This window comes from Carassius gibelio, chromosome B7 (assembly GCF_023724105.1).
Source record: "Carassius gibelio isolate Cgi1373 ecotype wild population from Czech Republic chromosome B7, carGib1.2-hapl.c, whole genome shotgun sequence".
In the NCBI taxonomy this organism is placed as follows: domain Eukaryota; kingdom Metazoa; phylum Chordata; class Actinopteri; order Cypriniformes; family Cyprinidae; genus Carassius; species Carassius gibelio.
The window spans coordinates 21,212,633-21,229,760 of NC_068402.1; the positions used below are offsets into that span (position 1 = coordinate 21,212,633).

At 39.5% G+C, this 17,128-nt stretch overlaps 3 protein-coding genes across 7 annotated transcripts in view; 2 read left to right on the forward strand and 1 right to left on the reverse strand.

Annotated features, from left to right (window-relative positions):
* The window catches only part of trpm5 (transient receptor potential cation channel, subfamily M, member 5), a 42,463-nt gene extending 39,295 nt beyond the window's left edge, over positions 1–3,168 (forward strand). For 2 of the 4 annotated variants that reach the window (XM_052561128.1, XM_052561129.1), the window contains exons 22-26: positions 1,089–1,267; positions 1,494–1,626; positions 1,763–1,835; positions 1,928–2,018; positions 2,178–3,167. In XM_052561128.1, the coding sequence (XP_052417088.1) occupies positions 1,089–1,267; positions 1,494–1,626; positions 1,763–1,835; positions 1,928–2,018; positions 2,178–2,287 (586 nt within the window). In that variant the 3' untranslated portion in view covers positions 2,288–3,167. Of the gene's footprint in view, positions 1–1,088; positions 1,268–1,493; positions 1,627–1,762; positions 1,836–1,927; positions 2,019–2,177 lie in introns of all 4 variants that reach the window. The other 2 variants (XM_052561127.1, XM_052561130.1) reach the window with 2 other exon arrangements.
* Positions 3,169–3,182: 14 nt separating this feature from the next.
* On the forward strand, positions 3,183–6,889 carry LOC127961864 (proline-rich protein 5-like). 2 transcript variants are annotated; one of them, XM_052561138.1, is made up of 9 exons: positions 3,184–3,509; positions 4,218–4,284; positions 4,410–4,490; positions 4,576–4,624; positions 4,741–4,798; positions 4,875–4,966; positions 5,870–6,010; positions 6,092–6,191; positions 6,469–6,889. In XM_052561138.1, exons 1-9 carry the CDS (start codon positions 3,497–3,499, stop codon positions 6,726–6,728), a joined length of 861 nt encoding a protein of 286 aa, XP_052417098.1. In that variant the 5' UTR covers positions 3,184–3,496; the 3' UTR covers positions 6,729–6,889. The 2 variants fall into 2 exon arrangements, with proteins under 2 accessions (XP_052417097.1, XP_052417098.1); XM_052561137.1 differs by having other exon boundaries at positions 3,183–4,284.
* Positions 6,726–13,703, reverse strand: traf6 (TNF receptor-associated factor 6). The gene is made up of 7 exons (XM_052561135.1): positions 13,560–13,703; positions 12,603–12,904; positions 11,643–11,793; positions 9,652–9,810; positions 9,279–9,350; positions 9,073–9,150; positions 6,726–8,660 (listed from the first exon to the last, which is right to left on the reverse strand). The coding sequence occupies exons 2-7, from the start codon at positions 12,902–12,904 to the stop codon at positions 7,791–7,793; spliced, it is 1,632 nt and encodes a 543-aa protein (XP_052417095.1). The 5' UTR covers positions 13,560–13,703; the 3' UTR covers positions 6,726–7,790.
* Between the last annotated feature and the right edge of the window lie 3,425 nt (positions 13,704–17,128).

Here is a 17,128-nt window from a genome sequence, read left to right on the forward strand (position 1 = left end):
TATATATAAATATATATACACAAGCCAAAAGTTTTGGCAGTGGCATACATTTTTTTTGGTTTGCTGTTTTTAGCATTTGTATTTTAAGCTTCTATGGTACTCTGAAAAACAATGATAAGCATATCATACGTTTTAAGGGCTGCAATTCATTCTGGCATGCTGGATATTAGCTTCTGGGCCAAATTCTGACTGATGGTGATCCATTCTTGCCTCATTAGTTCATGAGTTGATCATAATTCATGGGCTTCTGCTTGTCCACTCGCCTTTTGAGGGCTGACCACAGGTTCTCTGTGGGTTTGAGATCCGGGGAGTTGCCTGGCCACGGATGCAAGATTTCAATGTCATGATCTTTGGGCCACTTCATCACTCTTGCTTTGTGACATGGTGCTGGAAAATGCAAGGATCACCAAACTGCTCATGGATCATCGGTCGTTCTTGCAGGAAATTTTAATAACTAATCTTAATTCATGAAAGAGTTTTTGGGCAGAATTATGATAGAGCCCACTTCCTTGGTTGAAAAGTAAACCCACACATGGATGGTCTCAGGATGCTTCACTGTTGGCACGTCACAGGATTCATGATAGCGTTCACTGTTTCTTCTAAGAACAAAATATTTTCAAGATGTCCAAAAAATAACTTTGCACCAGTCTTCTTCTGTCCCATCCTTGTACTTCCTGCAGAATTTCAGTCTGTTAGTGATGTTTTTCTTGTAGAGAAGTGGCTTCTTGACACCAGTCCGTTGTCCAAAAGTCTTCTGTGTGTGCAGAAGCTCCCACACCAGAATGATTGGTACTCATTCACACTTTCACATGTGCTGCTGATATGTTTTGTCAATTAGTGTAACCTGGTCATTTTGTGTCTGGACCAAAAACAGTGACATTTGTTTTGTTTTTCTTTTTTCTGATCTGATATTTATTGTGCTCAGAGCAACATTCTGCATGAACATTATGGTATAATGCTGAAATCATGTATTGGAGGCAAAAAAAAAGAGATCTGTCTAATCGATCTAATTTTGGCCACCACTGTGTATATTTATTTATTTATTTGTTAATTTTTCCACTATAAATACCATGGAACTCTCTCCACAGCTACACCTTCCAGGTGGTGCAGGAGAATGCAGACATCTTCTGGAAGTTCCAGCGTTATAACCTGATTGTTGAATACCACAGCCGGCCGGCGTTAGCTCCGCCCTTCATCATCATCAGCCACATCTCTCAAGCTCTCCTCAGCCTTGTCAAAACTACAGAAACCAAGCAGGATCTGCTGGGTCAGTAGATCTTCAAACTGTGTGTGTGTGTGTGTGTGTGTGTGCTCTTCCTGCACAGATTATTCTGATAATTCATAATAATTACCCATTTTGTACCCAACTTTCTTTTAGAAGCAAATTACAAGAAAATGACCAAGAAAGGAACACGAGACATGATGGAAAACGTCAGCAAATATTTAAAGATACTGTGGTTAAGCGGTTATTCCTCTTTTGTTGTCATGGTTAGAGAGGGAACTATCGGCTGGACTGGACCAGAAGCTGATGACATGGGAGACGGTGCAGAAGGAGAACTACCTGGCTGAGCTGGAGCATGAGCACAGGGAGAGCAGTGCAGAGAGACTACGATACACTTCCTCGAAGTTCGTGTTATTAACACATTTTTCTTCTATTGAGATTTACAGGTGGAGGGTGTTATCTGTGCTGAATGAGTGTACTGTATGTATAACCATTTTAATCTACCTCTTTGTGTATGTGTGTGTGTGTAACACTTCATAGGGTACAGAGTTTGCTGAGGATGGTTGGGGGTTATAAGGAGCAAGAAAAGCGCCTGGCTACGGTGGAGACTGAGGTGAGATGAAGTGGTAGCTGCTGACTGAAGGTGTTGAGATGTATCATTCTTGAGTTCATGACTAATTACTGAAAGTGAAACTTCATCTGTAGGTGAGGTACTGTGGAGAGGTGCTGTCTTGGATTGCAGAGTGTTTCCACAAAAGTACTCTGAAGTGTGACAGAGATGCACCTACACCCCCACGTGAGGCGCTCTTTACTATCATGTTGCTCTCCCTTGTATTTCCTCTTCTTCTGACTTCCTCTATGCCTCATTTGTTCTCTCTTTTACTCAGTGTCTTCTTTCCATTGTCTCAGAGGTTTTGTCCTCCTAAGGTAACAGCACCCTATCTGTGTTCTGCAGGGTCCATTGGCAGCTCCAGAATTCCTCATTCACAGGAAGCCAAGCGACAGCAGCCCTCGGGACATTCAGGATATGGTGCCGACAAGAAACTGCCTTACATTGATCAGTGATCTGGCCACGTTATTGTGCATTTGTTTTATTTAACTGGAAATAGAATTATAGTAGTCTAGTATAGGTTTTTGTAATTGAGACTCCAGGCCTCAACACGAGAGACTCACTATGCAGATATTCTGATTCTGAGTTTTTTTCTTTGTGCATTATATATTTTTCAGCTAAATAGCTCTAAATTATTATTATCATTATGCATATTTTCTATACAATAAAATGTTAATTGAAATTGTGTTGTTATTATTTTGTAGTTAGAAGAATATTAATTTTCTATTTGCCCTTCTATCACAGCCTGGCCAGATTGTATCAGAAAAATGAACTTTGTGAATTGAATTATCATTGTAAGGCACTGTATGAATGCTACAAAGTCCTAAACTTCCTCGTTTCAATAGGCTTTTACAATTAATAAATATATGATATGTACACCACCATTCAAAAGTTTGTGATTGGTAAGATTGGTTTTGAAAGGCTCTTGTGCTCACCAAGGCTGCATTCATTTAATGGAAGGGGGAAAATCCCAGTCAAAACATCAATATTGTAAAATATAGTTCAAGTTGAAGTTGATCAAAAAAGTTCATCAAAGTTTTCCTAAGACGTGAATGCATTTTAGTTTTAGGTTCTAGGAGTTTGATGAAAGGTTTCAAACTGCCTCAAATGTTGACTACTGTATTTTAAATGTCATTTATTTCTGTGCTGGCGATTAAAAATGGTTGTGATAGACTTTTTTTATAGGATTCTTAAAAAATGTAAAGTTAAAAAGAAAAACCCTAATTTAATGCATCCTTGCCGAGTAAAAATATTAATTTATGAAAAAAAAATATATATACATATATATATGCTCCCCCAAACACCTGAAAAGTAGTGTAGACATATTCCTGTCATCTGCACACTTCACAGTTTCACACAGAAAAACACTGATTATTCATTATCAAGAATGACTAAAACCCTTCCCATAGGTAATGAATCAGTAACCAGTTGACGAGGCAAATTTACCCAGTGTGCAGAAGGGACATCAAAATCTGCCTTGAGGGAAAACAAAGATTTGCAAAGTCTGTTTTCAGTAAGATTACCAGATCTAAAAGAGGACACATTCACTCTGTACGAACCCACAGTGTTTTTTTGTTTTTGTTTTGTCCTTAACGCAGAAGCCCTGATCTAGATTATATAAGGAAGCTGAAAAGGACTCTGCTAATATTTATTTCTGCACTGTGATGGACAGGCTTGGTATGTATTTAATTCTCTGTGTTCCTTTACTTCGACTTTGTGATCTTGAAACAAAGTTTACTTTCTGTTCCAAACGTTTGAATGAATATATTTATGTGTTCTGCAAAACCAATAATACTATGCATGATTTCTTACTCATTTTTTTTATATTTATACTGTTTGTTGCAACAATTAACGAGAATAAAGAAGTTCACTTTGATGTCCCTTCAAGCGTTTCATGAGACTGTGTAAATCTGTATGTTTATATATTAGGTATGGGGGGGGAGTGACCTGACCCAGATCAGACTCAAACTGAGGCACCAATGAACGTTGCATCCAACTCTGACTTCTTTTGAGCTTGTGTATCGTAGCCTGGTTTTCTCAAAGGATTTTGCTGTATCACTCAGACATGTTGTCAGTGTGCTAGATCCTCAAAAGGAGAAGATGCAAAGTGTTGAGTTGATTTGAGGTTAATGAGTGAACAGATGTAAACAGAACAGGACAGTTAGTAACAGGAAGTTGGTGTACCACAGGAAGTAGATAATGTGTCAGATCCACCTGTCTACTTTCACACAGCTCTAAAAACCTGGAAATGACCTGGTTGTTTTGAACTGATGTAGCAGTTGGCTATGTTACATGCCTGGGCTATTAAAATGAAAGCTCTGTGTCTTTATTTATTTCTTAAAGTTTTACAGACTTATTTATTGAACCATTATGTTCATCTATCAGACCTCCATTCGGCTCCATCCACCACTGACACTATCCTGCAGGGTCCCAGTACCGCTCTTACAAATAAGTATAGATATTTTTTAAATGTCCACTTTCTTTTTTTTTTCTCCAGTACTCACAAGTTTTGTTTGTTTTTCAGTTGCCTTGAAGTATGACTTTAATATTCAAAAATATGAATGCTTTCTTTTTTAGTATTTACGCTGCTGTTATTAAGGTGTTCAAGGGAGAGGAACTACAGCCGAATGAACTGTACAGCTTGAATGAAAATACTAGGTATAAACTAAACAAGATGCAATATCTCATTTTAAATGAATGTGTAATAACTACATTAAGCAGCTATTTGCTATCACCCATGCAGGTGGCTTCTGAGGACAGATATGGGGTACTTTATCAAAGAATATTTTCAGGTGCTTTAGTGTGTCAGAGCCCTGGTGTTCTTCGTCTGGTAAAACAAGTAAAAAATAAATGCATTACTAGGAAAAGAAAAAAACATGCTAATATTGCTTCATGTGATTATTTGCAGAATCAGATTTTGACCAAAGGTCTATCAATCATTTTGGATGAGATTCAGAAGCATGAAGGTGAGACAAGATGTGGTGGATCTGCTGTTTGTGTCCATCATTAAAGCTAGTCTTTAACATGATCTTTTGCCCTCAGGAGAGAGACAGCTGTTTGTTTTGGCCCAGGTGTGGGATAGGTTTTTCACCGAGATTCTGCCAACGCTGCAGGCTATTTTATATCCTCTGCAGGTAAATCTACTTGTGAACTTGACATTCCTTAGCAAATTGTTGTGATTCAAACACTGCAAAGCACTTTACAATTGGAATTTTTCTAACAATGTACAAGTCTTTACTGACTTTAACTATGCAACCTCATGTCATGCCAAACCCGTAAGATATTATGTTGATCTCCTGAATATAAATTTAGATAATTTTGATGAAATCTGAGAGCTTTCTGGCCCTGTAGACAGCAATGCAACTACCACATTCAAGGCCCAGAAATGTAGTAAGGACATCAATAAAATAATCCATGACATTAGTGGTCCAATCTTCATTTTATGAAGCAGTACAAGAATACTATTTGTGCGCAAAGAAAACAAAATTAAGAACTTAATTCAATAATTTCTTCTCTTCATTATTTTTGTTTTCTCTGTGCATAAAAAGTTTTCTTGTAAAACTAAGGTTGAACCATCGATGTCACATGGACTATTAATAATGTCCTTACAACCTTTTTGGGGCTTGACTGTGATAATTCCCTTTGTGTCTATACAGGGTCAGAATTCTCTCAGATTTCATCAAAAGTATATGAATTAGTGTTCTGAAAATGAACAAAGATCTTACAGGGTAGGAACGACATGCGGGTGAGTAATGACGGTATTTTCACTTTATGTGAACTGTCCTTTAAGTATTAATTTATTTAAAAAAAAAAAAAAAAAAAAAAGAAAGTAGTAATGTTAAATAGACTAGTGAGTTTAAACAGTATTATGCATAATTATATATATATATATATATATATATATATATATATATATATATATATATATATATATATATATATATATATATATATTAAAACCATTGTGGTTAATTCAATTGCGGTGGATTTTGATTCTGCTTGAAATGTATTGTTTCTCTCTCTGATTCTATATGCAGGGGCAGGAGTTGACGGTGAGACAGATGGCTCTTCTAGGTTTCAGGGATCTGGTCCTATTGAAGCTCTCTCTGGGTGACCTGCTGTGCAAGAATCTGTCTCTCATCCCAGCATGCATCACACAAATGCTACTTGTGCTACAGGTAAACATTAACCACAAACACATGCTGAATGGCCACCTGTTTAAGCGTCTCTATTGTTCATGGCTGTTCTTGTCTGTGTAGGGAATTCAGGAATCCAGAGGCCCATCAAAGCAATATTGCCAACTTGAGAGTCTGGTGGCGCTAGTGGTCAGACCCTACTTATGGAACTGCAGACACACAAGTAGGACAACCGAGATTGATTCATTATAGTTTAATCTAACCCCAAAGTTAGCCATTTCCCCAACCACAAATTAAAAATGTTATTTCACCCCAAAACACAATCACCCCCATGTTGTTCCAAATTCACATGACTTGATGGTTAAAAACCCCAGTCTTAATTTACTTAAAATGCCCCTTTTGTGCTCCATGCAATAAAGTTCTACAGGTTTGGGATGTCATAAAGGTTGCAGCCCCTTTAACTTTGGCTAAGAATCTGTGACTTTCTCACACTCTTGTAGCCTGCACTGAACAAAGCACCAAAACAGCACAAGTGACTCATCCTGAGATAAGGATTACTCATCACATCTCTGAAGACTCTCTGCTGTCCCCTGTAGTAGAACAGGAAGGGGAGATGTACCTCGAGCGAGTGGGAAACCTACGACGCCACAGTGTGACAAATGTTCATTCAGACATTCAGCTGCTCACTGTTACCAGTAGAGTTTACACTGGGGTGGACGACAGCTGCCAGACCATGGAAAGAAAGACAGAAACTATCTGACATTCAATAATTTATAAAGACAAACATTAAAACATCTGAGCACTGTATATTGTGATGTAAAAAACATGATATGAAAAAATAGTTGTCAGAATTCCAGTGTCAATATAATTATCAGATTAACTCGCATATATTAGTCCATCTGATTAAAGAAAAGGTATTCATACTTTGTCAAAGTTTTTCAATGAAGCACGTTGAACATTCACACACTATTAAGCAGTTAGGTGACTTTGGTAAAAAAAAAAAAAAATAAAGGCATGTCTTGTTTATAGGCTAAGCTTGTTATGTACTGCACCTTTCAGAAATTTAGAGCAGCTGACATGTTTCTTTCAAGACAAAAATCTGGATTAAGGTGTGATCACATTCACTCTTGTTTCTTGTGTAAAATCCAGTTAACTGGGAATTTCGTAAGAGGGCGAAAGACTTCCCCAGGCAGATTCACTCCATTAACAAACAATGAGTTGGTTTTAAAAGGAATCCTTTGTGAGTTGCATCATTAACCATTTTTTTTATCGAAACTTAGCTAATGTAACCACATCTGAAGACATTTTGAAGTTGTTAAATGAACAATGCACGACCTTTAGTATAATCACAGTAAACACTGCTGCTCTGTACTAATGATACTTTAAATTGTCAGATCTTGTCAAATAAATGAAAAGTAAAGATTTTTTTCCCTACTGTTGAGCAGGCAGAAAAGGCAGCAAAAATGAGCAGTTGAATGTAGTATTGTGAAAAGAATTTGTGAAAGCTAACACTTAGCACAAGCAGCACCATTAAAATGATAGTTTTACACTCTTTAGCTTGGTTGACAGGACATTCAGTGAATTTCTGATGCTAATCATATCTAGGGTTGTCCATTGATTGCACTGATTAAAAGGCTTTTGAGAAACAACATTTGTATATAAAACACTTCTCAACAGACATACGAGTTATGCAATTTTATAAAACGATCATTACTAAGCCTGGGGTACCATGAAGAGTCCAAAAGAAAGTCCAGGTTTCGCCACGTTTTCATTTCAGCAAAGTGTCTATGAGAACTTTAGGATGCAGGAGCGATGTAGGAACTCAAAGTGAAGGTTCTGACCCCCGAGGTTGGACCCCTTCCCTCCTGAGGCTAGCGTCGAATCGTGGCGTGACCTCACAGCGCACCAACAGCACGTCGTCTTTCATATAGCCCCGCTGCCGCAAAGCCTGTAGATGCAGGAAAGTGACGTAGCCGAAACCCTTGGGGTTGCGTTGCACAGTGGGCCTCTGGAAGGCCTGCAGGTCTGGCTTGGTCTCCATCACTTCCACGTGATGATTCCCCTCGACCTGGTCCAACACTGCCAGTCGGATCATGCCCTGCAAGGGCCAGGAGAGCTGGCTGTCAAACTCACCCTGCATAGTGTGCACGAAAAGTGAGATGTAGTTGGAACAGCGTGGGGCGCTGGGAGTTTGGAGATGCAGTCGTAGGCAGAGTTTGTACCCTGGCCGGCCCGTGTAGAAAGGTGGGCTGTGGAGGACTATGGGTTGACCGGCTTCTTGGTTGCGCAGGTGAAGTGAGAAGTTCTCCAAGCGCCATACGTAGACACCTTGATACTGCTGGGCTTCCAGCTCTCGGGTGGCATCCTCCAGTGTGCTCAGCTTCCGGCGTAGCTCTGTGACCTGGTTTTTCTGTGTCTCATTGTGGATGCACAGCTCGCGGATCTGTTGATCTTGACGAACCAGTCGGCCCTCCAGCTCCAAGACCGTTTCACGCAGGTTCATCAGCTCCTGTCTACACTGGCACGAATCTGGGGCTCGGGCAGAGGCCCCACGTTCATCTGACGAAGAGTGGGCACCAACTGAGGGCACTGGGCAGCTACTAAGAGTCTGGCTACGCAGAAACTCAGCCATGCAACGCATGTGCATCTGTGTAAATTCCTGCATGTGCTGGGCCAGTTCATTTCTTGGCATCTGTAATAATTTCCAGAGAAAAAAGTTAGACATTTGTGTTATTTACTATTTTCAAATATTTTTAAACAAGTCTCTTACAAGGCTGCATTTATGTGATCAAAAATATAGGAAAAACGGTTTTAAATAACTCTTGTCTAGTTTATCAGTGTTGACAACAATTGCACTGCTTTAATATTCTGTAGAAACTATGATACATATTTTTTCAGGTTTCTTTCATGAACAGAAATCTCAAAAGAACAGCAATTATTTATCTTTACTGTCACTTTTGATCAATTTAATGCATCCTTGATGAAGTATTCATTCCTTACAAAACAAGCAATTTTCACTGTCCCCAGAATGCACTTAATTCAGAATGACAAAAAGCAAAGCATATGTTTTCGCAGTGTTATATAACAGGAATCTCATGGCCCACCTTCACATGACAACCAAAAGTACTGAAAGTACAGGCCACAGGAGCTTTCAGACAGTCTGTGTCACAGTGCAAGGCCAACTGAAACCGATAAGAACAGATTCATTCAGTTTTATAGTTTCACAATGAATAATCTGAAGTATCAAACAGAACAAATTACTGTTGTGCCTCTGGTCATGTGCATATTAGTGGCAAATCATCTGACACACCTGATCCCGAATAAGTTCCATTTCGCAATATTCACACACTGTATTGGCGAAAGGACAAATCTGTTCATGAATCTACACAAAAGAAGACAAATGTTTCAGACACTAATGTTAGACAGTGCTATCGGTAGCCAAAACTATATAAATGTTTAACAATATTTTTTAAAAATACTAAATTAAAAGATTTTTACAATAATAAAACTATTTAAAAAATAACGTAGAAATAAAGCAAAATACAAATGATGAAAGTAAATGAAATGAAAATATAAAAAAAACGATAATTAAATATGATTAAATAATAGAATAGAATCTTTCAGAACCACTTTAACCAAATCTAAACATATCCTGTGTGTGAACAGGAAACAAGGGTTTTCACCTGTTTATTAGCAAACACGAAGCTCCCTGCACAGGCAGGGCAGGTCATACGCCGCTGTAAACACTGCTCACTCTTGTGTTCATCCAGATGGCTCTTACGAACAGATTCCAGACACTGAGGACACTGCACTGTGGCAAACTTGCACTGAGACGAGTGTTTCTGAGGAAGAGAGAATGCAACAACACAATTAAACAAGTTGCCACCATGAGAACTGTGATTCAGCAAGACTCCACACTAATGCCATTCATGAAAGGTCTGGCTCTCTGAGGAGCGGATGCGTAACATAGCCATGGACTGTTTTAATTAAGATTTTAAGTTGAAATATCTTGGGTCCCATAAGTTCTTTTTTTAACCATATTTGATCTTTATTGTTTGGTTTCTGCATAGATCTGCACATTTGTCTCTCTTAAACATGAATCAGTGGGCGGGGCTAAACAAGCAGTGATCTAAAGCTGCGGAGGTGGTGCTTATCCATGTTATTACATCATAGACAACGTTCCAAAAGTTGCCGTTTTGGCTTTTAGACTAAAAAGAAAGTTTTGAGTTCTGAAACTTACAGACTGTTTTTATAGTACAGTAACCTCTTATATGTCCAAAGTGAAATTTGTTTTTTCAGTTCATGACCTTTAAAGGGTTAGTTCACCCAATGTCCAGAAAGGTAAGAAAAACATCATCAAAGTAGTGCATGTGACATCAGAGGGTCAGTTAGAATATTTTGAAGCATCGAAAATACATTTTGGTCCAAATATAGCAAAAACTACGACTTTATTCAGCATTGTCTTCCCTTCCGTGTCTGTTGTGAGAGAGTTCAAAACAAAGAAGTTTGTCATATACAGTTTGCGAACGAATCATTAGATGTAACCGGATCTTTTTGAACCAGTTCACCAAATCAAACTGAATCGTTTTAAACGGTTCACATCTCCAATATGCATTAATCCACAAATGACTTAAGCTGTTAAGTTTTTTAATGTGGCTGACACTCCCTCCGAGTTCAAACAAACCAATATCCCGGAGTAATTCATGTACTCAAACAGTATACTGACTGAACTGCTGTGAAGAGAGAACTGAAGATGAACACCGAGCCAAGCCAGATAATGACTCGTTCACGAGTCAAGAACCGTTTCTGTCAGACGCGTCCGATTCGTGAACCGAGGAGCTGATGATACTGCGCATGTGTGATTCAGCGTGAAGCAGACCAACACACAGAGCGTCTGAACCGAACTGATTCTTTTGGTGATTGATTCTGAACTCATTATGTGCTAGTGTTATGAGTGCGGGTAAACCGAAGGCTTGAATGAAGGGCAATCATCGCCAATGACGTCATTACGTCAAGCGCAAAACAACCGGTGAACCGTTTTCTTCAACCGGTTTATTGAATCGAACTGTCCGAACCGTATATCACAAACTGATTTGTTTTGAACTCTCTCACAACAGACACAGAAGAGAAGACAATGCTGAACAAAGTCGTAGTTTTTGCTATTTTTGGACCAAAATGTATTTTCGATGCTTTAACAAATTCCAACGGACCCTCTGATGTCACATGGACTACTTGTCACATGTTTTTCTTACCTTCCTGGAAATGGACAGTATACCGTACACACAGTTTCAATGGAGGGACTGAGAGCTCTCGGACTAAATCTAAAATATCTTAAACTGTGTTCAGAAGATAAACGGAGATCTTAGGGGTTTGGAACGACATGAGAGTGAGTTATTAATTACATAATTTTGATTATTGGGTAAACTAACCCTTTAAGTAAAGAAATTTTGTTTAAAAAAGGCATTTGGCATTATCAGACTGTATGGCAGTTCTTGTTGAAGACTTGTTGATCAAAAAAAAAAAAGGCTGCATTTTTTGTGCTGCCTGCAGGTTACCATGATAATAAGCATGCATGCTATTTTTGGTGCGACTTACCCGACAGAATTATTATTAAAAAAAAAAAAATTAATACAGCATTTAAAATACTTTTCCCATACCAAACCTTCAAATTTACCTCCAGTTGGCGCAATTCCATTTTATCACTGCATCCTTCATTAGGACATCGGACAGTAAGTGAGAGGATCTCTCGTTTGGCAAAGTTATCAGGGAAGAGCTGTTCCTCAAGCAGCACCTCATTGTCAACTGGACATTTCTGCCCCGTGTCCCTGCCAGGAAACAGGAAGTTATATTTGACATTTTTAACCCCATAAAGCCTGACACACAGTAATAGCCAAAAATCAAGAAATAGCCATTTGATTATTTTCTTTTTCTTTTTTAAACGATGGAGCAATTTATTGAACCTTTAGACAAAATATTATAAATATATTGTTATTACATATTTAAAAAAAAAAAAAAAAACTTGCATATGTTTCTGTTGAGTATCATATTTGATGAATCAGGTTTTTGTGGCTCTTATAGTTTTATATAGGTCAATATGGAGATCATATCTGACGGAAAAAAAAACGTTTTAAAGCAATTTTACCTTGATCTAGTGCAGCTTGATATTTATGTGGCAAAATATCAAATACAGATAATATTTAAATGCTTAGTTCTATGATCAAACTTTTTTTTAATATATATATACAAAAGTACACAAACGTACAAATACATTGTCTTAATAAATTAATCAAAAGCCTGATTTTTATTTTGGAATTATGTATGGATAATCAAGTAAACCTAAGTTCTTCAGTACACGAAGTGTTGAAATATTCTTGAAATATTACTAATAACATAGAAATTATTCTAACATTTATTTATTAAATTTGTTAAGATTTAAAACTAAAATAACAACCTGAAGGCATTTTTAGAATTATCCTAAAAGGCCTTTTACTAACATGTAAACTACAAATAAAGTGACAGAAGGAATATAAGACTGTGTACAGCATTTTTTCAGACAAGTTTTGATAATGTCGATAATTTAAGACACAGAAGGGTTAAGCACATGTTGATTTTTTTAAGTGACACTTAAAGTCACCTGATGGACTTCTTGATGCACGAGTTGCAGAATCGATGTCCACATGGAGTCTGTACAGCCGAGCGAAGACCCATCAGACAGATAGGGCACTCATACTTGCTCTCTAGCGGAGGGTCAAACTCCACGTCATAGCCTTGCTGGTCTGGAGGGATACTAGCGGAGACACTGATGGTGGAGGTGCTCTCTGTGGGGCTCAGATAGGACTCCCTTTCTTTCTCCATGGCTGCTGCACAACCGGAGAGCTCACTATCACAGTAGGGCTCCACATCAAGGCTGAGCTTCTCCATGTCACTGCAAGCCATCTGTAATCACATCAAGAGAGTGTAATGTTGATGAGTGAAAAATAACACAATCATTCATACAACACATAAGTTATAGCAGCAACAAACAAACCCCCCACCCATATGATCTGGCTGCCACACAGAAACTGACCTCTATCTTTTACAGATGTCCACACGAGTATCATTTTAAAATCTTTAGAGCACCGAGGATGTGGTAAGAGATTATACATTAGGGAAAATGAAAAATCACAGAATGAGAGACTCAAGGCCTAATGATGGATTTATTAGTAAACTGTTGTTTCCTCGCGCAGTTCTGTTGGGCGGGTCTGAACTCAAGGAGAAACTTCTGTCGCTCAACAATTGGAAAGGTACTTTTATGTAGCCCAAAATACCCATATTACACAGAGTGAACGTGAATATATAAATTTCAAAAGGTTACACTTATTATAAATGTACATCTTGAACTAAGTTCATGGTTAAAGTGAGTTAAAAAAAGAAATCAGCTAACGTTAGACAGTCAACCGACAGCTAAAGTTACATCATAAACTTTCCTGACGTCGCCTAAGGAAACACACTCTTTAATCCAAATTATCGTTGTAGGACCGCAAACATATTGGTGTATAATAAATGATTCGATTACAGATTAACATTATTTGTAATAAATTTAATTTCATACCTTGCCTCAGTCCGGCCTCGCTGTCTACTACAACTTCCTGTATCCAAACATTAAGCGCATTTAGCTCAACGTCATTGGGTCAAATTCCCCTGCTAGAGCTGACCCCAGACCAGCTCTCACAACCCAATCCTCGCGAGATTCGCCGTCAGCTCGATGATTCTACTGCTCTCAGATCAGCGCTGATTCGATCAGAGCTGAAGGCGCGTTTTGTGATAAGATTATTGAAACCTGCATATTATAATCCAGAAGATGGCGCAGTTGCCTCAGATTTTAAGCCAACAAGCAAAGCGTTTTCACGTGATGGAAAACTCCCAGTTCACAACGAGGACGTAAACACTTTCGGGAATTCCGACATGGCGTGTAGTTACACTTTTAGTAGTAAAATGAGTAATGTCCAATTGTGGATAAAGTACCTGAAAGCCATACTCATGTGTACTGCTTCAGATATCCTACCACAAAATAACTTTGGTGGAAGTTGAAATCACCGTTTAGAATATTACTTTAGTAAAAGTCTTAACGTATGTGATATTTATTGTAGATATTTATTAGGAAGTATTAAAAGTATTTTTTAAATACATAAATTATTATTTAAAAAGTTTTTAAGTATTAAAAGTAAAAGAACAAGTAAATGCAAAATGGAAAAGGAGCATATATATATTTCATATATACATTTATAATACATTTATATATGTATATATAATACATTTATTATATATACATTTAAATGTATTTTCACAGTTTAATGTATCTCAGAGGGGACATGGATACAGTTACAGATGCATAAATATTTTTTATTTAAACATAATATGTTGAATACTGATAATTTGAAATGATTTAAAACATGAAAAAAAATAGTAGAAATGTAAAAATTAAAAACGCTACTTGGTGGCAGCAAATGACTGTTAATGTAATTGAGATTCAACCGATTCTTCAAAAAGCTGATTCATTTAATAAGTAAACACCTTCCATTGCTCAGAGACGCAAAATAGTGCTGTGAACTTTGTTTGGAATCATTTTAGTTTGCAAAATTGAGCAAAAACAGGCAATATTGTGTCTAAAATGTAAGTAACTTAATGCTAACTGTATGTGCGTCCACTCTGTTGAGATAAATTTAGCATAACAAAACAGATCATTTTGCTGCTTGATATTGAACGTTGGTGTGTCTTATATTATTTTAATGTATGATCATAAACACAATAGTTTGAAGTGCAAACCATTTTACCATTTACTGCACATTGTTATTCTCCTCGCTATTTACCTATAGCGGCTAATGAACCGGAAGTCTCACCCATGGGCTTACTTCTGCATTGAAGAAAAAGGTGTATAGATTAAGTTAACTATATAAAATTATATATAAAAAGCATACAGAAGCATTTTTTTTTTGTATTTTAATAGACTAATAAATCACATGAATGCACTCTTTGTGTGTGATTTGGTGATACTCAATGTCAGATCGTACATCACTACTGTCACAGTTTCTCAAGGAGTGAAGGAATGAGGAGACGTGGAGATGCAGGAGATGCTTAACGTCGACTTTAATCAAACCAAAACCTTAGGGATACAAACACTGACAGACATGAAAACGTTTAACACCGGACGCTGGAGACAAGGAAACACAGGGCTTAAGTACAGGGAGTAAACTACATAACTAATCAAACACAGCTGGAAGTAATGGAGAACTAATCAGGGAACAAGAAACAGGAAGGACCAAATAAGGGCATGAGGAAGCACATGGGAAAACCAGGGCAACCAGGACAAACACAAATCAGGTCCATAACCCTGACAATTACTCCCCCTTTCCAGAAGGCACGTCCATGCTCCCCACAACATCCAAAAAGGAGGGGGGATGGGCATACCTGTTCCGGTACCCATGGCGGAGGCCATATTTGAACAGGGAGCTCGGGAGGCATGGCGGAGCAGACAGACTAGGAGGCCATGGCAGAGCATATAGTTCAGGAGACCATATCTTAACAGAGAGCTTGGGAGACATGGCAGAGCAGACAGACTAGGAGGTAATGACAAAACACACCGTTCAGGAGGCCATGTTTGAAAATAGAGATCAGAAGCCATGGCAGAGCAGACAGACTAGGAGGCCATGGTGGAGCAGACAGTTCAGAAGGCCATGTTTGAACAGGGAGATCGGGAGCCATGGCAGAGCAGACAGACTAGGAGGCCATGGTGGAGCAGACAGTTCAGGAGGCCATGTTTGAACAGGGAGCTCGGGAGCCATGGCGGAGCAGACAGACAGACTGGAACCATGGCGGAGCAGACAGACTAGGAGGCCATGGCGGAGCAGACAGTTCAGGAGGCCATGTTTGAACAGTGAGCTCGGGAGGCATGGCGGAGCAGATAGACTAGGAGGCCATGGCAGACCAGACAGTTCAGGAGACCATGTTTGAACAGGGAGCTGGGGAGCCATGGCAGAGCAGACAGACTAGGATGCCAAGGAGGAACAGACAGTTCAGAAGGCCATGTTTGAACAGTGAGCTCGGGAGGCATGGCGGAGCAGACAGACTAGGAGGCCATGGTGGAGCAGACAGTTCAGGAGGCCATGTTTGAACAGGGAGATCGGGAGCCATGGCAGAGCAGACAGACTAGGAGGCCATGGTGGAGCAGACAGTTCAGGAGGCCATGTTTGAACAGTGAGCTCGGGAGGCATGGCGGAGCAGATAGACTACGAGGCCATGGCAGACCAGACAGTTCAGGAGACCATGTTTGAACAGGGAGCTGGGGAGCCATGGCAGAGCAGACAGACTAGGATGCCAAGGAGGAACAGACGGTTCAGAAGGCCATGTTTGAACAGGGAGCTTGAAAGCCATGGCAGAGTAGACAGACTATGAGGCCATGACGGAGCAGACAGTTCAGAAGGCCATGGTGAAACAGGGAGTTCAGCAGTCATGGTGGAGCAGACAGTTCAGGAGGTCATGAATAGGGACCTCAGGGGCAGGGAAGCTCTGCACTCGACCGGCCTCCAGTGATGGACCTCTACTACATCCCACAGCCCCCCAAATAAAACTGTAGGGAGAATATTGTCTTTAGAGGCCTTCTGTAGGCCTAACTCGGGAACTGTGGCCCACCCTGTGCTTGACTTGGGGACTGGAGCCCTCCTTGGTCTGGACATGAGAACTGGAGCACTTTCTGTGCTAGACTCTGGGACTGGAACCCTCTCTGGGCTAAACTCAGGAACTGGAACCATTTCTGGGCTAAACTCTAGGATTGGAACTAGCAGACAGACTAGAAGGCCATGGCGGAGCAGACAGTTCAGGATGCCATGTTTGAACAGGGAGCTTGGGAGGCATGGCAGAGCAGACAGACTAGGAGGCCATGACAGAGCAGACAGTTCAGGAGGCCATGTTTGAACAGGGAGCTCGGGAGCCATGGCAGAGAAGACAGACTAGGAGGCCATGGCGGAACAGACAGTTCAGGAGGCCATGTTTGAAGAAGGAGCTCAGGAGCCATGGTTAAGCATACAGTTCAGGAAGCCCTGTGTGAACAGGGAGCTTGAAAGCCATGGCAGAGCAGACAGGCTACGAGGCCATGGCGGAGCAGGTAGTTCAGAAGGCCATTGT